The sequence below is a fragment of the Hyaena hyaena genome, unplaced genomic scaffold (genome assembly GCF_003009895.1).
Source record: "Hyaena hyaena isolate Hyena2069 unplaced genomic scaffold, ASM300989v1 scaffold_6, whole genome shotgun sequence".
Taxonomy (NCBI): Eukaryota; Metazoa; Chordata; class Mammalia; order Carnivora; family Hyaenidae; genus Hyaena; species Hyaena hyaena.
Window position 1 is genome coordinate 812,425 of NW_024080638.1, and position 24,221 is coordinate 836,645.

Here is a 24,221-nt window from a genome sequence, read left to right on the forward strand (position 1 = left end):
GCATTTACACAGTGTATGTAGTGTTAAATTCGAACTTAAATGAAAGAGGAATTGCTGAGTCTTCAGTTTGGTCACTTGAGTATATTTATGTATAGATACACAAGACAACAGTTTTTCCAACATTATTTGGCTTTTCATCTATTCCTTTTCTGGTTTGTCACAAGCAGCCTAGTACATTAAATGATAATAAGAAAGCTTTACATGCATATGCACATGCACACACTTGCACACAGACACACTAAAAAATGGCAGCATTACTAAATTAATTTTTTTTTTTATTTCTGAGAAAGAGAGAGAGAGAGAGAGAATGACAGCGTGAGCAGGGGAGGGTTAGAGAGAGAGAGAGAGATACAGAATCTGATACAGGCTCCAGGCTCTGAGCTGGCTGTCAGCACAGATCCCGACACGGGGCTTGAACCCACGAACTGTGAGATCATGACCTGAGCCGAAGTTGGATGCTTAACCAACTGAGCTACCCAGGCACCCCCACCGTTACTAAATTAAGTAACTCTAGCCACAAAATTGAATCACTATAGTCAGGTTTTTTTAATGTTTTATTTATGTTTGAGAGAGAGAGAATGCATGCGCATGAGTGGGCGAGGGGCTGAGAGAGAGGGAGACACAGAATATGAAGCAGGCTCCAGGCTCTGAGCTGCCATCACAGAGCCCAGTGTGGAGCTTGAACTCACAGGGAAGTCATGACCTGAGCCAAAGTCAGACACTCAACTGACTGAGCCACCCAGGTACCCCCACTATGGTCAGTAACTGACCATAGTGATTCAACTGGTAATACATAATTTACAAAGATTGACATAAAAACAATCATCTATTTAGATATATTTTTGTAGAAAGGAAATACATTAGCATTTATATTTTCCGCAATCTCATGGTCTACAGACATGTAGACTAACTCTGGATCTATTTGCAGTGATGTAGTGTGTTGCCCTGCATTTCAGACACCAAAACCTACCTGGAAGCTAGGGGGTTCTTTTTATTTCATTATTATAAAATAACCAAAAATTTTAAAAAGGCATTAATTTTTACACCAGTAAGAAAAAACAAGTTTTTGCATTTACCTAACTTTTGATTGTCTAAAAAACATTTCAGCTTTTAGTCTTTCAACAAAGAAAGATAAAATGACAGATCGTTGTGTCTTTTGCTTCTGTTCTCACATTTTACAAAGGTTTTCTCTTTTTTTGTCTTTTTAAAAATTTTACTGTTTAACACTATTCAAAAAATAGAGCATGCTCAGTAGAGCATGCAAATCTTAATCTCAGACTCATGAGTTTGAGCTCCACTTTGGGTATAGAGTTTACTTTAAAAAAAGTTGTAGGGAAATTAAACATACATATCACATAGTGTTCTTGAAAGATGAAAGAAAATCTTAGTTTATTAAAAAAAAAAAAAGGCAGTAATGGTCTTCAGGATTGTTGGGTTCTTTGAGAGTGACTGGTAAGTAACATTCCTCTAACCAAGTTCTAAACTAGTTGGGAAATAAGATAAAACAGTAAAGCTGATAAGCCACATACCAGTAAATGATACAGGAGAATTTGGCTTATATCAAAGGGCAAGCTTTCTAATACTGAATCCTAGAGTTAGCTAGACTTGCCCACCCAGATATGGTCAATACAAGACTACCTCAGTTCTGTGTGTGGGTGAGAGGGAGCCTGTTTGTGGAAAACTTCCTACATAGAGGGAAAGAACAGAATATATGTTCTCAGTAGGCAAGCAAACTCCCAGAAAGAGGGAAAGTAGCTGAGCTACTTATTTCTAGTTTCTCCTTTCAAACTCGTGTCTGATTAAGTCCTTTCACCTCACCTGGAGAAATGAAGGAATAAAAGGAGGCTGGGGTAATGCTAGTGGCACTTCTCTATATTTAAAGGAACAGAAGAGTCTCCTCTGTTAAAGGGAAGAGAATGATTAGTACACAGGTCTCACAGTTGATTATGATAGTGCTGGCAATGTGTCATATGCTGATGTCCTGAATGTCAGTTCTGGTTTTTTGTGTAGAAAGAAATCAGACCAGGATATTTTGGATGGGTAGAAAAATGACCTAAACCAGATAAAAACAGTATTAGAACTGAAGAGGAGAGGCAACAGAAGCGTTGCTATATGCATCAAACTAGTGTTCAATTAAATTTAATAATTATTAGTATTATCATGTGCCAAGCTTTATGCAAAGCCTAAGGTTAGAGTATAGAGCAAAACAGCCACAGATTACATTGGATGTATCGTTAATTTTGGTGGTCATTTTGGGAGAAAAAAACACTTTTGTTAAATATATTACATTGTATGTAAATGAAGGGGACAACAGTTTTTGTGGGTATTTTTCATTGTTTTTCTGCATACTCTGTAGGACCAAGTGTAGCCCTTCCTAAACTTGTGCTAGCCTTCTCAAAAAAAAATATATATATATATACACACATATATATATGTATATATGTCATGCAGAGTTGCAGAGTAGATTTAAGTTACCAGCTTCTATGTCATCTCAGGGAAAGACCTGTTATTGCTACAAGTATTTCTCTGGTTTCTCCTTGTCTGAATTTTTGTCATTACAACTTTACTCTTTGGGGTAAAGGATTGTAGAACTGCAGCCCAGTTTTATATGTTAGCAGGCAAACTCTCAAAATACAAAGTCTTTGCCCAGGGAAGGCATATAGAGAAAACTTGGAACAGTCATGATGAAATGGTCAAAGAGATCACTGAAGAAAAATTGGAGAACAGCTTTGACATGTATAAGAAAACCATTAGATTGCATAGAAATGTGTGCCCCGTGAAGGAGATTGATTGTTCTAGTTGAAGAGTGTCAGACTGAATGGAAGTGGAGGTGTGCTTTGATAATCTTAAGGTAAGGAAAAAATATTTATAGTCATCTGGAATTAGTTTGAAGTGTTAAATTTTCTTCCTTTTAAGGTGACTTATATGGGATCTGGATTTTTTTTTACTATAATTCTAACATCACTATGCAAGCAGATTATGAACTGTACAAATTTCCTGTAATTCATGTTTTAGTATATGTGCTGCCGAAGCAAGCACCTGTAATTCATGTTTTGATGACTGTGAAACTAATCTATTCCAGGGTTTATATCCTAACTTTTCTTGCATGTCACTGCCATTGAAACTTGCATGAAAAACACTAACTGCCTTCTTTCTCTTCTCCCTGATTTGCTTCAAGGCTGCCAGACAGATCAAGGATAGGTATGGTATACAACCTACATTTTTATATGTGTCAATATTGAAGTCAGAAATGAAATTCAAGAACAATTTCTTACTAGACTTTTGTTGGTTATAATAAAAATATCTAATAGCTAAGTATAAAAAAAGGAAATGTTTTCTGCATATCTTCTGGATAAACAGTATATCAGCAAGATTAAAAAAATTATTGTGGACAATTATGCACTTCCAAAAGAATTTCATTTCTGGTATAATATAGTTAGTTTTAGTATAGTTCTTTAATTACCTATGAATGGATGGGACCCATTTTGGATAATTAAAAATTATATATATGTTCCTGGAATGTATCTTTTTGTTCATAAATTTTATAATTATGTCTTATTTTCTGAGAAATCATAGCATTTTTTAATAGTCCTCAAGAGCTAAAGCTCTCCTACTTCACTGCTCTCCTGATTAACACCTTTGTATTCTCATTCCATCCTGTTCCTGGTGCCATCTCTTTGTATTTCTCATGCCACTCCTATCCAGTGTTTGGGAAGAGAAAATTAAAATGATGACTTTAAGAGGTCTTTCTCATTGGTAGAGACAGGATTAAAAAAGGTAATTTAGTACTTGCTGTAATGAATACACCAAAGGGCTAAAAGAGCTGCTGGCAATTCTGGATTGGGTTACCACAGAAGGGAAGCTCTTTCTACCTAATCACTGCACATTGACTATAGTGAGATTATCACTTAAGGATTCTTCCTTTGAGGATTATGAAATTTGCTGAAAGGCATAGCTCTTTAAAGCACCACTCTGAATCCTAGATTAAATTATTTATTCTTCATCAGATAATTCACAAAATTATCATCATGGGTTGTGTGAAAACCACTATGTCTATTGTTAATCTGGGCTGAAGTCTTCTGTTTCTCTGATGGCCTGTTACTGGATTAGAGGCAAGACTTACCTGGCAGTCTTAGGTTTGAGGTTTGTTGTGGATTTCTGGTTCTTGAAAGAAAGAAATCATAAAAGCCTGAGTCAAGTTAATTAGGTAGATACTTTGAGGAAATTGAAAGTGTTCATGCATATGTTTTGCAGTTATTTATTGTCTTTGTAAAAATAAAACTAAGGGGAAAGGATCCCTGTATCCAGCTTGTATTATAGGAAATAAACCAAGAAAGTCAAGGTGAATTAAAACAGTCCTAACCACATGGATCCTGTAATGTAGAGAATTATCTAAGGATTTTAGATTGTTGTTTTGGGCTTTGAGACACAATTGTCCAAATTTATTCAGTTTAAAAATAAAAAATACATTCAGTCTTTTGAAAGATTACAGCATTATTTTACATCTGTATTGATTTATGGAGACTGAAATCTTCATTGACTAGAAAATAAAGATTATTATTCTTGTTTTTTAGGTTTTGATAGACCTTTCTCACGTACTTTTGGGGGACATTCTTTTTCTTTGAGGCCATAGTGACTAAAATCAAGTTTTGTAGATAAAGTTTCAGATTTAAATTCCCTAAAATACTTCCAGATGTTTTTTAAACAGTTCTCAACAAACATTTAAGTAGGTTTAGAAAGCATCCAAGTACGTTCAAACCCATTTTTGATTCAGTGGTCATTTACTAAGTACCTATCTGAATATAGCTCTTTCAGAAGTCTTCAAATCGAAAGATACTTGGGCTATAAAGAAAAAACTAATGGGGCACCTGGGTGGCTCAGCCAATTAAGCATCCAATTCTTGATTTTGGCTCATGTCATGATCTCACAGTCATAGGATTGAGCCCCTGTCAGGATCTGCGCTGGGCATGGATCCCACTTCAGATTCTTTCTCTCTCCCTCAGCCCTTCCCACTCACTCACATGCATATACTCTCTCTAAAAAAATAAAAGAACAAAATAAGACCAAGCGTTTGTTCCTAACTTGTTATTAATATAACCTGAAATTTAATTATTGAGAACCAACAGCTTAAAGTAATGTGTGTGAAATAGTCAGCATTATGTTTGGTTTTCAGTGAGTTCCCTTCCCAATCAATTATATTTCACTGTAGCAGATTCTTCTTGATCAATAGATCAGTTGTCATTGTTATTAACAAAGTGGTTACCTTCCTAGTTTTAAAAAAATAAAATAACTGAATACAGCATCAGTTTGACATTTTTTATCCCCAACTAACTGAAGATAGCAAGTTTGATATCTTTCATAACACATATCTTGGTAGGTTTGGCAGATTTGAATGACTAGGCCTAAGATTCCCTTTGTTCCTCAGCTCCATTTACTTCTTCTCCCAACTTGTGTACTAGGGGGACATCATCCATGAATAGTACTTTTGTGTTATTCTTTGACCAAAGATAATAAGGGGTGATACTTTGTGATACTTGTGGAAACTTACTGTAATATAAAAAATTAAAATTTGAGATAAAATGACAATTAATAGAATATGAAAATGTCTTTTAACCTCCAGTTTTAATTGACAGAACAGTTCCCCCATACTTTGAGTAAAATGAGGTCTGGTATGGACTCTTTCTTTTTTTGTTTTGTTTTTTATACCATATTCATCTAATAAATAATTTGTTGGAATATTATGTCCATGGCATATGGTTTCACTAGGCTGTTTCTCCTTGTATCCTTCTGTGTAGCTGATGTTGATACATCAGGGTGACAGCTACTAGCATGGTTTTCAAAATTGTGATTTCACATCTCTCCTTTCTCATCTATGGCCTATCTTTAGCAACTACCAGACTGCACAATATTTGGTCAGTGTACTTTTACTTTTATTTGAGGATACATGGAGTAGCTGTGACGACTGAGGAGAATGTACAGTTCATGATTTGGCACATGAAAAGGAGTGAGGTTGGCATCAGGAAGTCAGTGAGATTGAGTGTACAGAGGTTCAGATACCTGTTGGGTCTGCTAACGATGATTTTATATGGGATATTTTCTTTCAGATATTTTTATTCATGTGCAATTTTATAAAACTGTCTGGAGGAAAGTTGCTTTAAGTTATATTTGAATGTCTAAAATTAAAAACATTTTATAGTTTATTTAATTTTCAAAAACTCTAAGAACAAATTTCTTTTTAGCTTTGTTACCTTTGTTATAGTTTCTGAAATCACTAAAGTGAAATAAATTGACTTTTCATTTATAAATTAAATATGGTATAATCCCCATTCTTTTATTTTTAAAAGTGTATTTTTGTTTACCATAGAGTAACAATGGCTGCAGCCTTTCGCCTTTCTTTGAAACCAAAGGTCAGTGACAACATGACTCATTTAATGGTGGATTTTTCTCAGGAAAGACAGATGCTGCAAACTTTAAAGTTTTTGCCAGGTAAGTATGTACATATATGTAAGGTGGTTTTTTGGTAATGAACTTTGAAATGTAAATATTAAAGAAGTATAGTGTGGATTTTTTAATCAGTGAATTTAATTCTTTAATCAGTGAATAATTAAATTTATTAGTCTTTATTTTTAGAGAATTATTTCACTGGTAGTAAAAATTTTGTTTTGAGAATCTATCAGAGGGTATCTTTTATTGCTAGTTTGGCAGAGAGAAGCAATAATATCATGATGGTTAACAGTGGGTTTTAGGGCCAGACATAGATTTAAATCCTGGCTGCTATTTACTTACTGTGAACCTTCAACAAATTATTTAACTTTGCTTCATTTTTTTTCATCTTTAAAATGTGATGGTATTCTTCTAGGGTTTGTGTAAGGATTAAATGAATTGAAATCTCTAACTCACTTGAAAATAGTACCTGGCACATAGTAAACACTTAATGCATATTAACTGTTGTCATTACTAGTATGGTTGTGGTTGTTGACTCAGATGAAATTTTATTTCCGGTAATAATATGTTAACATTGGCTTATTAGAATATTAATACGAGGATGTTTCAGTAGCCAAAATCATTTGAAATAGAGTCTCAAATTATTTTCCACATGTGTGAGAGAGCCAGCTAAGGACTTTTTGGTTAGTATTCTCTTTTTAGCTAACATCAAGTAATGGTGTTAGGCTGATAGCTAAAACAATTTGGACATGGTAGATTGAAGGGACAAGTGCTTTTTTACTTACTTACAGGTGCTTTTTACTTACAGGTTCTAGTTAGAACTGACCTTTATTTTTTGGAGGTTAGCTGTTTTTGATTAGAGAGTGTTGATTGTATAAAACCATTCTCTCAATATTTGGTCAGGGACTTTAAAATATGATTGGAAAAACAGATTAGTAGTTGTGAAACTATAATGACACTAATAAGGGTAGCATAAATGACAGTAAAACCTTGGATTGTGAGTAACTTGTTCTGCGAGTGTTCTGCAAATGAGCAAAGATTTCTAATAAATTTTAACTTGATAAATGAGAGATCGCTTGCAATACGAATAGTACATGACACCAAATGTCACATGATCACAGCTGAGCCAATGATTCTTGAAATTCTCCTTGATCTACAAGTGCTTTAAATTACAAGCATGTTTCCAGAATAAATTATGCTTGCAAACCAAGGTTTTACTGTATTAACTTGTGTGGAACAGGTCAGAAGTTCTAAGGAAGCTTATAGAAGGAAAAGATGAGAGAAGGAGCCATAGATGTAGAATAGAGGAAGAAAGTATACTTGTCAGTGGATATCTACGTGTAAATTGGCCTTTCAGAATTACTGTTGTCATTCACGCTTTTTTTAATTAAAAAATTTTTTAATGTTTATTTTTGACAGAGAGCGAGCATGAGTTGGGGAGGGGCAGAGAGAGAGGGAGACACAGAATCTGAAGCAGGCTCCAGGCTCTCAGCTGTCAGCACAAAGCCTGGTGTAGGGCTTGAACTCAGAAATCATGAGATCATGACCTGAGCCGAAGTCAGACACTTAACTGACTGAGCCACACAGTTGCCCCAACACGCTACTTCTAAATTCAAAAGGAGAGTCAAGAGTGGTGGATTGTGAATGTACACATGAGTATTTTATTTTATTTAAAAAAAAAAAAAAAAACTACGAAAACCCAATCTTCTCACCATTCCTTTCCTTGGGTTTTCTGTAATGGTTTAACAGACCAAGGCCATGTGTACTGTATAGCCAAGTAGATTATATGCACAATTAGGAGTTCCTCTTTTGACAAACTGTTAAGACAGTCTAAAACTGTGAGGTATAATAAAAAAATAAAAATCATTTTGTGGAGAAGTTTCATCTCTAAGGAAAAATGTAGGTTATTAAAATTTATGAAAGATGAATTCATATCACTAATTTTTTATTCTGCTACAGCATAAAAATTACTCATAAGGTAGAATCAGATTAACTAGAAAAACAAATATCTCATCCCTTAAGAATCTATTCCATAAACACCACAAAAGTCAACTCTACATTGTAGTATGTATAGTAACATGAATTGTGGACTTACTTGAGTCTCAAAAATGGAAGTGATGATGATGAATGATAATAATTACAGTCATTTTCTTCTACTCTAAGCTATTTTTTATACATCAAAACTTAAGGATTTATATTCTCTCTGAGCTACAGAGAGAAGATTGTCTATGGCAATGTTGATGCCACTTGTCCTTTTATATTTATGTGCAGAGAAAAACTTAGTAAAATTCTTGATCCACTTTCCACACTATTGCCAGTTAACTGTTACTTTATGGAAATTGCTGTGAATTGCTCTGCATTCTCATTTCCAAAGAGAGTTCTGCATTTCCTAAGTAATATTTTATGTTACAAATGTACCACCTTTCATCTTTCCATGAAGTTTTATCCTTTATTTGATGAATGCTTTTCTTACTTCTGTATAGAGTCTTGGATGAATTTTCCACATATTAGACCCAAGTCAACTTTAATTTGACATACCACTCATAAATTAACTAAATTTTCTTTCTCCTCCCATGTATCACCGCTGTCTTGGATTTTTTGCCTCTCTGAGCAGTTTGCTCTCTTTTGGGGGCCATTATTCACAAGAAAGAAGTATCTACTTGCCAGTACATTCTTACTGTGAGGGCAGCTGAATTAAGATGTAAATCGTAAGGAGTCAGTTGGGCCTACTTACAAGCTAAATGATTCTTGCTTTATATCAGCCTCTTGGATTACAAAAATTACAGGTTTTTGACTCCGCAAAATTATGAGATTGCTACATGCCATAGGCCTTTACATTTCCTCACATTTAGGCAGCGCAGAGCATATTCAATTCATAAATGCCTGTGGTTTATTCTCTTGACAATGACTAGTAGTCTTTGCCATATAGCTTATGTTCCAGTAATAGAGATTAACATGTTATGTATTATAGAGACAAGAACCCTACAAAACAGATGAAGGAAATTAACCATAATGGCAGATGATAAATACTTATTTGATTTTCTTTTGTCTTACTAATAAGATATATCAGATTCCAAATATTTATTGTACAGTTACATAAAAGAGTTGAACTTTGGAGACTATAATTAACAGAGATCAGTTGTCCCACTTCTCTCTCTCTTCCTCCTTTTTTTATTAGTTAGGCTTGAATATTTAAAATTTATATCAAAATCCTTTTTAAAATTTTTTTAACGTTTATTTATTTTTGAGAGAGAAAGAGAGAGCAGTGGGGGAGGGGCAGAGGGAGAGGGAGACACAGAATCTGAAGCAGGCTCTAGGCTCTGAGCTGTCAGCACAGAGCCCGACATGAGGCTAGAACCTCTGAACCGTAATATTGTGACCTGAGCCAAAGTCAGGTGCTTAACTGACTGAGCCACCCAAGCATCCCTGCAATTCTTTTATAAACAAGATTTTAAAAATGCATAGAAAATATCTTAAATTATTGTAATCATTGGTTTCAAGGCAAGTTAATCTATTTTGTCAATAGTGATTTAATCTTTATTCTCCAGCTGTTTGAAATAGCAGATTAAAAAATATGTGTTGAGAAGTAACAAGTCATTGTGGATTCTTTATCCTTAGCATGTTTGAATTGCTTTTTGCCAAATAGGTTTTTAATAAACTTTGAATACGTCTGTGAAAGGACTTTGAAACATGAATTTTTAAATGAAACTTTGAAAAATAGTTATTTTGCATTTATAGGGTATCCTTTCTCTTAGCCTGATTCAATGGAACCATTCACAAGTAACTTGAAAAAAGCAGTTTGAATGACAAACATGAATATAGGATTAGTACTGTAATAACTGAGAAATGAGCCTGCTTTTTTATTTTTTTCTGTCAGTTCCTAAAGCTCCAGAGATAGATCCTGTAGAGTGTTTGGTGGCTGACAATTCTGTAACAGTGGCTTGGAGAATGCCAGAAGAAGATAATAAAATTGATCATTTTATCCTGGAATATCGGAAAACTAATTTTGACGGACTTCCACGTGTAAAGGATGAGCGATGCTGGGAGATAATTGATAATATTAAGAGTACTGAATATACACTATCAGGTATATGACTGCATTTCATGAATTTCATTCTCAGAAAGTAAATGTAATTGTGAAAAATATTTTGAGATACTTTAAATATTTTTTAAAAGTTTTATTTATCTTTTTGAGAGAGCAGGAGAGCACTCATGAGCTCACAAGATAGGTGCAGAGGGAATCCCAAGCAGGCCCCATGCTGTTAGCAGAGAGCCTGATGCGGGGCTCAAACACACAAACCTGAGATGGAATCAAGGTTAGGATGCTACCCAGGTGCCCCTAGAGTTACTTTAAAAGATAAAATTAAGTTTCTTAGCCAAGGTTTTTCTATATTCATTATAGAAGTGAATTTCTCTTAAAATATTAAGAAAACTTTCAGATTTTAGTTACTTCCTGATACTTGCATTTTGATAAAATAATGTATGTAAAACAAACATGAAGGAGTGTTCTGGAAACTATTTCAGAATAACATTAATTTTAACCTTGGTTTTTTAACAATAAAAAAGCTGTCAGTTTTTTAGGTGTATACACTACCCCTGCATTTCAATGGTTCTGTAAATACTGTTGCTTTTACCTTTTTATGATTATCTTTACAGTAATACTTATAAAGCTGTGACTTGGTATTAGAAATTTGTGTGTTAGCCTTTTCTTTCAAAAGTTGCCTCTTTGTATAGGGGACTTTGGGTATTTGAATCGCCAGATATTTCTGGAGTTGTTCAACACTTTCTATGCCATAGCAGTAACATAACCATTATTGAGCACTTACCATTTGTCAGGAGATGGGCTGAAGTGTGTTACACAGTACATCTCATTTAATCAGTATAGTACATCCATTTAATCTTTATAGTTATGAGGTTGGTTTTATCATTTTTATTTTACAGATACAAAAACTTATTCTGTCAACTTAGTTGTTGATGGTCCCTTGGCTAGTAATTTTTGAACTGAGATTTTAAAGATTTTATTATTTTTTAAAAGTAATCTCTACACCCAGTGTGGGGCTTGAATTTAGAACCCCAAGAACCAGAGTCACATGCTCTGCTGATTGAGCCAGCCAGGCACCCTGTGGATTGAGATTTTAATCTAGACTTGACTAACTTCAGAGTTTTACTGTTAATCCCTATGCTTTACTTTCTCTTTAAATTCATTTTCTCTTTAAAATACTTTAGGCTGTCTTCTTTCCAGAAATTGAATGTTATTTTAAATTGTAGGGGTGCCTGGGTGGCTCAGTGGGGGTTAAGTGTCCGACTTCCACTCACATCATGATCTCACAGTTCGTAAGTTTGAGCTCCACGTCTGGCTCTGTGCTGATCACTCAGAGCCTGGAGCCTGCTTCAGATTCTTTGTCTCCCTCTCTCTCGGCCCCTCCCCCGCTTATGCTCTGTTGCTCTCAAAAAGAAATAAAACATTTTTAAAAATTAAAAAAATAAATTATAGCATTTCTCATTGAATGAAACATTACTTTTAACTTGAGAGTACTTTTTTATCACTAGATTAAAAAAACACATTGATTAAACTATTATTTATTTCTTTTGAAGCAAGTAAGAAATAAATCATGATTCCTCTTGGCATTACCACTGTTTTAACATAAATTTATATTCTTCTGGAGTAAAGAGACAGTTCTAAAGAGGGAATATGTCTGTTTGAAGGTTCATACTCCTACTTTGGGAGTAGATCCCTTTAATTTTCATATCTGAAAAATATTTTCAATTTTTTCAGGCTTAAAGTTTGATTCAAAGTATATGAATTTCAGAGTACGAGCTTGTAACAAAGCTGTAGCTGGAGAGTATTCTGATCCAGTGACTCTAGAGACCAAAGGTAAGATTGTAGAGACCAAAGGTAAGATTGTAGATATTTACACAGCATAAAACAAAACTTAACATCTGACGTTATTCAAGACTGTGACAGGAAACATTTCATGTATGGTAGCATTTCTTCCCCATGGTGCATGTGTGCACATACATACTTGGAATTCTCAGTAGTAGGAATTTTAAGATGGGGAAATTAGGACTATACTATTAGTTTCCACTAGTTCTTCTTTTATGATGGTATTCAAATGGGTAAAGTAGACTGAGATGATGGCATTGTGTTCTGTGGTGAGGCGCTTTATAAACTGCAGTCTAGTATAAATACATAGGCATCAATGAGATTTGCCCACAGATTTCTCAGGGAATGGATTATGGCTCAATAATGGGGAAGTACCATTTCAGTTTAGTTCAGGTACTCTCTGTTTTCTTAAACTTTATTGTAGAAAATAACATTTGTATGTTTTATTAATGTGTACAAAGCACTCTCACACTTCTCTGTTTGATCATTAAAACCATCTTAGGAGACCAGTAGTTTAAATATTACTGATACCCATTTTGCAGATGAAGAAAGTTTACATATGTTAAATGACTTGCCCACAATCCCTACAACTAACTTGGAAAGATGTAAAGAATTCTGTGCCAGCCCTTATTGTGGGGCTGGAACTAATTTGGATTTAGTTAAAACTCTCTAGAATAACATATTTCAACATGGAAGATTTTTGAAGTGTTTACCATTTGGAAGGCCATAATGCTAGAGATCTTGTTAGTTGTGAGATGATAATTGACTAGATTTACCTCAAGAAACCGATTCTACACACTGTTGAGGTACTTGGGCCTTCAAGTGTTCCACTGACCTTTAGTTCATATAGCATTTGAATAGGTTTGCATGCCAGAGTTTGATACGATTTCAAAGTGATATGAAAATATTATATCAGAATAAAACAAAATATGAGGCCTGTAAGTTATTATACAGGACAAATTCAAAAGAAAGTGTTTGCATCACAAAGGTAAAAAAAACTCCCTAAACTGAGTAATTTTTTTTTGGATTAGAAAATGTTTTTATTGGATAATTATAGATAACTTAGCCAAGAAATGGTTACTTTGAATTATTTGTTACTAAGTGAGATGTGACTGTGATTTCTTTAGAGATTTGAACCATTTTGAAGTATAGTTATAGGTACATTATCTTTTATATTTTATACACAACTTGAACTGTTTGAGCCCTTGTCAGGTAAAACTGCATTATTACTATTATTCTCCCTCAGGAGTATTGTATCTTTTTATTTCTTTTGTTCCTTCTCCTTTACCCTTTATATTTAGTCACCAGACTTGGACCTGTACATTTCTATGCAAAGTCTACAGATTCAGGAGAATGAATAGCTGGCTTTAAGTTTCCTTGGAGCTGGGCTGGCTGGTCCAGTTGGCAGTGTCTGGATCTTAGCAGTCAAATTCTTGGTCTTAGTGTTTGTAGAGTTGATTTTAGTCTTTTCAGGAGTTCTCACTGTGGGGTAAACCCCCTGGGGTGGGGACCCCACTCAACCCTGAGGCCCTCTAAACATTTAATTCTGACCTTCAGGGAGACCCAGAATACAATTAGTCTCTTAAATGGCGACAGGTCACAGCTTCTCCAAGGGCTGTTCCATCCCCCTGGAGAGGTAACTAATGAGGCAAGAGCTCCAGAGGAAAAGTGCAGATCTTAAAAAATGACATGTTGAACAATTGCTTACTAATTTTTTTTTTTTTTTTTTTGGCTTGCTGTAATGCTTTTTGACCAACCGTCGAAATACAGGTATGGAACAGAGAACTGGAGGAAAAGGGAGAGAGATGGAAATTAAATAGTTGAAGCCTACCAGAATTTGATATCTTGCCTCTTTAATGGTGCTTGATATGGGAAATAGTGAACATTATTAATTTCTGTCTCTAATGTATGTAGCACTGTTCCTTGCCATTGGAATTGTCATATGATGAGTAATCTAAGTTCTTATTAACAGGATTTTTATGTGGTTTATCCCTTCTTTGTAAAGGTAAATGATAAGATACTAATCACAAATTACTCTCTAGTTTCAAATGATAGTGGCTATGATATAATTTTAGAGTACCAAGAAAGCAGCCACCAATACAAATACATGAAACATAATGGTACTTTGGTTTTTTGGTACTTTGGTTTCTCAAACATTTAAAGATACGGAAACTAATTCCTAGTTCTATTATAGAGATGATATGAGAGGCAGCACTGATGTTTAAGACCTCACTTTTGAGGACTGATATTTTTTGCTTTTAAACTACACAGTATCCCTGTTAGCTTAGAGAGGCTCTATGACTTCGTTGAGGTCCCAGAAAGGGTATAGTGTCCAAAACAAAACAAAACAAAACAAAACATAAAAGGGAGAGAGAGATTAAAGATTGTACCCCTGGGATAGAAGCTCATGCCTATCTGTCTGCATGCTGTGTGGTATTTAGTAAGCCTAGTCTTAGGTGGCTTGGAGGGGACACCTTTTCTTGCTACTCATGACCCCACCTTTCTTCATCATATTAAACATTAGGGAACAGCCTTAGGATTTTTTTCTTGTTTTTCTTTTTTAACAGCCTTAGGATTTTAACAAGTAGCTGAGAATTGATGTCACCTTAGAGTTATAATTTACTTTTTCTTTCTGTCCAGAGTAGGTACCCTCACATGTATTACCTAATAGCTAATATAGAGGTTAATTAACCCTGTTTTATCAAATTGAATTTTTTTTTTTTTTTTTGGTTAGTATTCCCTACACACAACATGAGGTTTAAACTATCATGACCCCCAAGATCGAGCCTCATGCTCTTCTCACAGAACCAGTCTGGTGCCCCAACCCTTTTTTTTTTTTTTTTTTTAGTTTATTTATTTTGAGAGAGTACATTGAACATGTGGAGGAGGGGCAGAGAGAGAGAGAGAGAGAGAGAGAGAGAAAGAGAATTCCAAGCAGGCTCTGCACAGTCAGCATGGAGCCCAATGTGGCCATGAGATCATAATGTGAGCTGAAATCAGGAGTCAGATGCTTAACTAACTGAGGAACCCAGACTCCACAGCCCAACCTTGTTTTCGTGAGGCATTTCATTCTTGGTATAGGATCTCAAGTTTGCTTAATCCTAACTTTTTAGTAACTTACCTATGAGGTAACTATTAGGTTCTTTTTTAGTAACCTGCTTGTTAAGGAATTTTGTATTAATTTTTACTGAAAGACTATTTATTTCTGTAAGTTCGTTTCTGTTTACATGAAAATTTTGAAAAGCTAATAACTTATATAGTATGACATACTAGAAGCAGTATGGTCAGTAAATTTGTATTTACAATGTTATTTTATAAATAAAGACAATGAACAATGGGTCAGATGCATAGCTGAAAATGAAGTACACTTTACAGAACAGTGAAGGAAAAAAATTTAATTTACAAGGTAACATTAGGCTCTTTATATGAATACTTTGTTATTTGATGATGCATATTTACACAGACACATTGAAGCTTTGGCTAAATCAAGTAATATCCTTAAGTGGAATGGGGTTGTAAAGGAAATATCCACTTCAGTGAGTAATTACCAGAAATTTGAACTTCTAAAAATAAAAAAAATTTTTTTTACACTTCTTTATTTTTGAGAGACAGAGTGAGACACAGTGTGAGCGGGGGAGGGGCAGAGAGAGAAGGAGACACAGAATCCGAAACAGGCTCCAGGCTCTGAGCAAGCGTTCAGCACAGACCCCAATGTGGGGCTCGAACCCACAAACTGTGAGATCATGATCCGAGCCGAAGTCGGACACTTAACTGACTGAGCCATCTAGGTGCCCCAAGAAATTTAACTTTTGAAGGAAAATAGAACTCAGAGAAGCAGATTATTTGGTAACTATGTAGTAGATGATACCTTGCTTAAGGCAGGGATTCTAGGAATTGTATTTTAGAATATGAGGAGTTCTGCATTACTCAGCTTAATCCATACATTTTAATGATTTACCATCTATTTCCAAAGAGAGAAGGTAATACCTTGTTACACTGATCTACTAAACTAGCAATTCTGAGTAAGTTTTCTGAGTAGGATAGGTAGTTCCCCAAAATACCAAATAGTTTGCAAAACATAGTTTTGTTTCATTTTTTAAAATTATTTTTTAAATTTGAGTACAGTTGGCACAATGTTACATGAGTTTCATGGGTACAACATAGTGATTCAACTTCTCTGTGGTTCCCCCAAGTATAGCTACTATCTGTCACCATATAATGCTTTTCCAGTCCAAGTGACTACATTCCTTATGCTGTTCCTTTTTCCCCCCATGACTGTTTTCGTGTATTTTGATTTGTATTCATTTAAGTAGTCTTTTCCCCATCTCTTTGCCATGTAAGTCATCTCTGGCTCTGTCACCTGGGTTGATTTCCTTGCTTCTGTGCCTGTTTCTCTGTGCCTTTTTTTTTTTTTTAATGTTTATTTATTTTCTAGAAAGAGAGAGAGGGAGAGAGTGGAAATCGGGGAGGGGCAGAGAGAGAAGGAGATACAGAATCTGAAGCAGGCCCCAGGCTCTGAGCTGTCACCTCAAACCTCATGAACCCATGAGATCTTGACCTGAGCTGAGGCAGACGCTTAACCAACTGAGCCACCCAGGCACCCCGCTCTGTGCTTTTTAATTCAAAACTACTGAGAGTTTAAATATGAAACTATTGAGTGTTAGAGCATCAGAGAAAATGTATTTGTGCCAAGCTGTATAATTTTTTACACATCACTTTTTCTTCATCCTCAATTCTACCAACTGCTCTTCCTATTTAGTCATAACAGTCAACTGATAATCAACTGATACTTTGATAACAGAAAGTTGAGATTATTATGTGCTGATGGAGATTCTAGCAGAAGGAATAGCAGAAACACCAGAGGCCATACAAGTACATTGAATTTGGTTCGAGTTATAGGATATATAGAGAACGATGATGGGAAGTAAAAGAGGAGTTAGTAAATTACAGCCTTATCTTTGGGGACTTTAAATGTCAGCTAGCATTAGGAGTTTGAACTTTATTCTCTATCTACAGTGTTGAATAAACTAAGGAAAATAATGTGATGATAGTTGTGCTTCAGAACGTGAAGATGTTCTATATTTTTAAAAAATTGAAATTTTTTTTGGATAGCACTAAACTTCAATTTGGATAACTCATCATCCCATTTGAACCTGAGAGTTGAAGATACCTGTGTAGAGTGGGATCCTACAGGAGGAAAAGGCCAAGAAAGTAAAATGAAAGGAAAAGAGAATAAGGGCAGGTAAGCTAGGTTTTTAATGTTATGTGGGCTCATACTTGTACATTGATTCTTACTTGATAATAACTTATGATGAAATTCTTATTCTGTATATCAGTATAATTTGTGATATGTTAGTAACATCAAAGTGAAGAATATAATACTGTTTATTGATACTTGAATTTGGTATAACATTTTTTCATTACTTTCTTCTCTAATTTTCTTTTAACACATTTTATTTCAGTATTCCGTTTCCTTTAAGTTGTGTCTACATAACTTGAACTGCTTAAGAGAGAAGTCCCTGAATTTTAGACTTATAGGTCACCTGTGTTACATGAAGGTCTGCATTAAATGACAACTTTTAGCATGTACAACCCCATTGTCTTGCTCCTGATTAGCAATCTATAAACCAAAGACGAAGGCTTGGGACTTTTTGTTGTCAGTCTTATTTAGACAGTCTCAAAATATGCCTTTTTAAACAGAGGAAAATTTTGCTTAAACTGAAATAAAGTAATATCACTGGAAGTTACAACAGTGAATCAAAAAAATTTTTCTCAGCAGGCTTTTGATCTAATTTTAAATTTAAGTTGTAAAGCAGTCTCTTAACAGTTGCCTGTTTTTATCTAACAGTGTCCATGTTACTTCACTGAAGAAACATACAAGGTGATGATCTATGTGTGTCTGGTTCTAGGACTTAGTATATCTAGCTTGGCTGAATAATTTTTTCTTTTAACCAATAAACAGAAGCCTTTGCAGCAGCCTTCATAGATAAAGTACTGCTCTGTGTAGATTGTCTGTATTGGTAGCTTATGTTTTGAATTTACAGCACTGTAGTATGCTGCACACTGTTTGGATTATACTGTATATGGTAACAAAACAATAAGCTCTGCTTTTAAAGTCTTTCTTGAGTTATTTTCCCTCATCTGATTTTTCCTGCATTTACTTATACCTGGCATCTTTCTTGTGCTATATTCAGTACATCTAACATTACAGCTTTGCTTTTATTTGTATTTGACACAAGGCAGGTTTGAAGTGTTCTATGTTGTATAGTAATTATGTAGTTTCAAAAGCATTGAGGATAAGAAATAAAGGTCATTACTGAAGTTATAAAGACAATGCCCAGAAAGATGAATCAGTTCAAACTGCATGGTTAATAATGTACTAATTTGAAGATACCACATATCTTTTTTTCTCTTTTTTTTCTTTCATAGTTTATTGTCAAGTTGGATTCCATATAACACCCAGTGCTCATTCCAACAAGTGCTCTCCTCCATGCCTCTAACCGCCCTTCCCTTCCCCCCCCATCAGCCCTCAGTTTGTTCTCAGTATTCAAGAGTCTCTCATGGTTTGCCTTCCTCCCTCTCCCCAACTATTTTCCCCCTTCTCCTGCCCCATGATCCTCCATTAAGTTTCTCCTAATCCTCCTATACGTGCAAACATATGGTATCTGTCCTTCTCTGCCTGACTTATTTTGCTCAGCATAGCACCCTCAGGTTCCATCCATGCTGCTACAAATGGCCAGTTTCATTCTTTCTCATTGCCGTGTAGTATTCCATTTTATAGATAAACCACATCTTCTTGATCCATTCGTCCGTTGATGGACACTTAGGCTCTTTCCATGATTTGGCTACTGTTGAGAGTGCTGCTATGAACATTGGGGTACATGTGCTCCTATGCATCAGCACTCCTGTATCCCTTGGGTAAATTCCTAGCAGTGCTATTGCTGGGTCATAGGGGAATTCTAGTGTTAATTTTTTGAGGAACCTCCACACTGTTTNTGTAGTATTCCATCGTATATATAAGTCACATCTTCTTGATCCATTCCTCCGTTGATGTACATTTAGGCTCTTTCCATGATTTGGCTACTGTTGAGAGTGCTGCTATGAACATTGGGGTACATGTGCTCCTATGCATCAGCACTCCTGTATCCCTTGGGTAAATTCCTAGCAGTGCTATTGCTGGGTCATAGGGGAATTCTAGTGTTAATTTTTTGAGGAACCTCCACACTGTTTTCCAGACGGGCTGCACCAGTTTACATTCCCACCAACAGTGTAGGAGGGTGCTTTTCTCCATATCCTCACCAGTATCTAGAGTCTCCTGATTTGTTCATTTTAGCCACTCTGACCAGCGTGAGGTAGTAGAAGATACCACATATCTTTATCAGAAACCAGAATGTGTTCCCTTTTCAAAATTATCTTCTTTTATTTTTTCTAGTTTATTTGTTCATTATTAATGAAAGTAACTTCAGAGTTGGGATATTATAAATTGTAGAATGTTGCTGGATTTAATAGAGGGTATGAAGTTTCATTTGGTTCCTTGGAGATTTTTAGAGTGTTTGTATTTAGCAGTTCAGATCATATTACTTCTCTTTCTCCTCTCCTTTTTTTTCCTCCTCTCCTTTAAAGGGTATTTTACATGTGGAGTACATCTGGAATGTTAGGCACATTTATTCTTTCCATAAATATTTATTCACTGTAAGATGTTGCAGTGTGGATGTTAGTTGGATGTGGTGGGGTTTGCAGGGGTGAACACTGTTCCTGTCTTTAAGAAATTTGCCCTAACTTTTGTATATGAGATATCTATGTATATATAAATAACAGTAATACAAGGTAGAGATTGTCTGTAATGGTAAGTGTGATGAAAGGAGTTTGAGAAGAAAGATGTCCTGAGCTCCCATTTGTTAAAGTGGTCAATTAGACACTGAGCCAAACTGAAAGTAACAATCAAGCCTTTATTCACTTACTATGACAGTATAAGCAAGAGGCCACAAAGGAAAGGGAGCTAGCTCTCCTCAGTGTTCTGTTTTTCCCAGCAGAATAGCACTGGTAAGGGTCAGGTAAATCAAAGCAGTTTGCAGATGGTAGTTACTGGAAGATCATCTCACTGCCAAGAGAGCCCTAAACAGAATGCTCTTCCTGTTGTTTTATGGACCTGCAGCCAAGAAGGAAGGAGAAGAGGAAAGGTTAGATGTGGAAAAGTATTGAGATTGAATGGAGAGAAGTGTCTTCAGACTACACCACCTCACACCACCCCTTTAAGGTGGTCCACTCAGAAGCAGCGGAAAAAGTCTCAGCTGAAGATCCCCTCTCCCATAAGGGGGTTTCTGAATAGAGGTGCCTAAGCTAGGAATGCAGATATGCATAGGAGCACTGGGTTGGGGTGGGGGAGAATTGCATCTTCCTTCAGAAACTGGTGAACTAACTATGTACCAAGTCTGGTTGGGAAAGGCAGCCCTCTCAGGCCTGTCACTTAAAGCCTTTTATAATTATGGTTCAGCCTGAAAGATTACACATAGGATTTTGGCCTGGAGGCGGATTCCTCAGGAGAGTTATTTAGCCTGGTAAGATCTGGAAGATCTTCATTAATGGAATAGTATTCAGGCTGGTTCTCAAGGAAGTGGAAGAACACGTGCCATTTGGGCTTGCATAAACTAGAGGAAAGGCACTGAAGCAGGTTGCCTGAGTTTAAGGAACACACTGCTGCGTTTAGCTAAATAGTGCTTTCTAGGGGTGAGAAGGCTAGAAAAGCAGACTGGGACCAAATCAAGAAGCACCTGAAACTCAAAGCTAAGTTGTTTGCAGGCAGTAAGGAAGTACTTGAAGATTTTAAGGTAGCAGTATCAGACTTAGGTTTATGTGGTAACAATGAACAAGATGAATTAGGTGGCAAAGAGATCATTTCAGAAGCTAGTAAAAAAATAATCTAGAGTGCAGGTAAACAAAGAGCCTTGATTTACACAGTGGAGCTGCGTAGGTGTCTATAAAGGGATAAGGTGGGAGGGATCGTGTTTGGCATCGGACAGTAATAGCTGTTGTATTTCTTGCAGAAATGTACTTAGGGTTGACAGTCTAGAATGCTGCAATGGAAGAGTTCTCCTTATTTAACTTTCCTCTGAAATTTAAACTGCCACTCTTAATAGTTATGCCTGTTTGTCTTTTCTCCATGCTTTTCCCTTTATTTCTTTACTACTGGTAAGTTACAGTTTGTTTTCTTTTCTGTGTTTTAAATGCAGGGATTCAATATAATTGAAATGTTATTTTTAAACATCTTTGGGTCTTGATTTGAGTTTTTGAGGTGTAATGAAAGGCCTCGTACTGTCTCATTTATCATATCCTATAAATTGATATAAGGGGAGATCAGGTTGAATCTTGTAGGAGAAATGCTTTATAATACTTGATATTATCCTGTGCATGGATTTGGGTGGGTATTTACTATTTCTCTTTTTAAGAAGAAAAGATCCAGAACAGAAATACTTTGTGCTTATGAAAAGGTTATTTAGTTTTTATTATAATAAGCCTATTTCTGCCATTTTAAAATTTAAATTTAGCTGCAAGAAATATAAGGTCTATAATCCATTATTTTTTTTGAGTGTTTTTTTCCCCTCAGTTCGTTTTCCTTTTAACTTGTCTCATTTTGGCATTGTTTCTTATTTCAACTGTGTGTTCTTTGTATAGGCTTTGTTCTGTCTGCATGATATTAGTGTTCAGCCTGCTTTGTGTTGATGACTTCTTATATTTCAGTGTTTTTAATTGACAGCTCTGTTTAATAATAATTCAAATAAAATTAAATGGTGCTATTTGTCCAGCGTAATTAAAACTTTTCAGTTTCATGATTTATAATTTTAGTTTGTGAGACATTTACAGCATAGAATATTTGTTTTTCTTTTTTTCCTGTTTATATAGAAGCGGCACACCATCCCCCAAACGGACATCCATAGGCTCCAGGCCACCAACAGTAAGAGGCAGCAGAGATCGTTTCACTGGGGAGTCATACACAGTGCTGGGTACGATAAACATAATCTTCATTGTGTCAGATTAAAGGCATCACAGTCACACTGCTGGGCTTTCTACCCACTTAGAGCTGGAGTGGCCTGTTTTGAATGAATATTTGCCAGAGTTTCACCGTCTTGAAGCCTAATTACTTTTGGCGGGTTTCAAATTGTCTATTGATTTAAAACTTTATTTCATTTTACATAGTGCTCTGTGTATATGTGTATCTTTTGAAGAGATAGGAAGAAAAGTTCTAAAGCTTTTTATAAATCAGAAAAAATAACAGTAAATATACAAGTAAAGTTATAACAAATACTTGGCTTATAGTGTCTGTGTGTTAATATGGTTATTTTCCTGAATCAGATTTTTTTGTGCCATTTTGTGGGATGAGAGGTAAAAATCTATGTGACTTGTAAGGAAAAAGTAAGAGTCAAATTTACCTTTCTTATCTTTTGTAGGAGACACTGCTATTGAAAGTGGACAACATTATTGGGAGGTCAAGGCCCAGAAGGATTGTAAATCCTACAGTGTGGGAGTAGCGTATAAGACTCTGGGGAAATTTGACCAATTAGGAAAGACCAACACTAGTTGGTGTATCCATGTCAACAACTGGCTGCAAAACACATTTGCAGCAAAGCATAATAATAAAGTCAAAGCCTTGGATGTTACTGTTCCTGAGAGAATAGGTGTATTTTGTGATTTTGATGGGGGTAAGTTTACTGATTTTCTCATAAGTCATTTTGTCATTGTTGCTTATATTTCAGTACTTTTCATTGGTAATCGTCTACACAGAGTTTTTATTAATATTTTTGTTAAAGGTGTTTTGACCTACTAGGATTTTATCACAAATGTAATTTCAGATCTGGAATTGACTGGACGGGTGCGTGATGTTTGCTTGAAGCCTTAAAAAAGCACTCGTCTATAATATGCTTAATAGGTCTGAAAGAATGATTTTGTTAATTTTAGTCTTAAGCATTAAAATTTTTTCTGTCCATTTTTATTCCTTTCTGACCTGATTTTATTACCTGTAAAGAAAGAGTAGTGAAGTCAGATTTTTCAAGTTAGAGCAGACCTTAGAAATACCCAACCCACCTGCCACACAGTTTAAAATCCTTATTACTGTTATCTCTGCAGGTGGTTGTCACTCCTGTGCTTGAAGAACTTTTTAATGTGAAGTTTATTGTTGCAGAAGATAGCTTATTTCATTGTTGGGTAGCACTTGGTAATAGAAAGTTTTTCTTAAATTGACTTGTTTTGTTTCTTGATACCTTTTTAAAATTTTTTTAAATGTTTTTTACTTATTTATGAGAGAGAGAGAGAGAGATAGCATGAGCAGAGGAGGGTCAGAGAGAGAGGGAGACACAGAATCTGAAGCAGCCTCCAGGCTCTGAGCTAGCTGTCAGCACAGAGCCCAACGCAGGGCTCGAACCCACGAACCATGAGATCATGACCTGAGCCGAAGTTGGATGCTTAACCGACTGAGCCACCCAGGCGCACCTCTCCTGATACCTTCTGAGACTGCTATACTTAAATATTGTCATCTGAAGAAACACAGAATTATGGTCCCTAATTCACATTTACATGATAATCCTTATTTGCTTAAAAACTACTAACATTGCTTTTTGTGCTGGTTTTCCAGACTATGCATTCTCTGTATCACTGGCCGTTCCTCTTACAGTTTAATTTTTCCAAAATTAAAGTATGGAGTTGTAAACTATGTCAACATTATCGCTTAAAGACTGGTTCTCAAAGTAGAACATGAAACTGCAGACAATTATAGGACATGTATGTAATTTGGCAACAGTTTATAGTACTATGACTTATTAGCGTTGTTGGTGTATATTGAACTTGTAACCACCCAGTCCACTAGATCTTTTTTCATGGAATTCTATCACATTGTCTTCCC

The 24,221-nt window shown here is 35.5% G+C and overlaps 1 protein-coding gene across 4 annotated transcripts in view; it reads left to right on the forward strand.

Moving 5' to 3' along the window:
* FSD1L (fibronectin type III and SPRY domain containing 1 like) overlaps positions 1 to 24,221 on the forward strand; it is a 66,478-nt gene that overhangs the window by 33,834 nt on the left and 8,423 nt on the right. For 2 of the 4 annotated variants that reach the window (XM_039239813.1, XM_039239821.1), the window contains exons 5-11: positions 3,179 to 3,201; positions 6,365 to 6,486; positions 10,322 to 10,531; positions 12,221 to 12,319; positions 17,441 to 17,570; positions 22,229 to 22,329; positions 22,774 to 23,025. In XM_039239813.1, the coding sequence (XP_039095744.1) occupies positions 3,179 to 3,201; positions 6,365 to 6,486; positions 10,322 to 10,531; positions 12,221 to 12,319; positions 17,441 to 17,570; positions 22,229 to 22,329; positions 22,774 to 23,025 (937 nt within the window). Of the gene's footprint in view, positions 1 to 3,178; positions 3,202 to 6,364; positions 6,487 to 10,321; positions 10,532 to 12,220; positions 12,320 to 17,440; positions 17,571 to 22,228; positions 22,330 to 22,773; positions 23,026 to 23,449; positions 23,538 to 23,954; positions 24,016 to 24,221 lie in introns of those variants that run through there. The other 2 variants (XR_005529778.1, XM_039239826.1) reach the window with 2 other exon arrangements.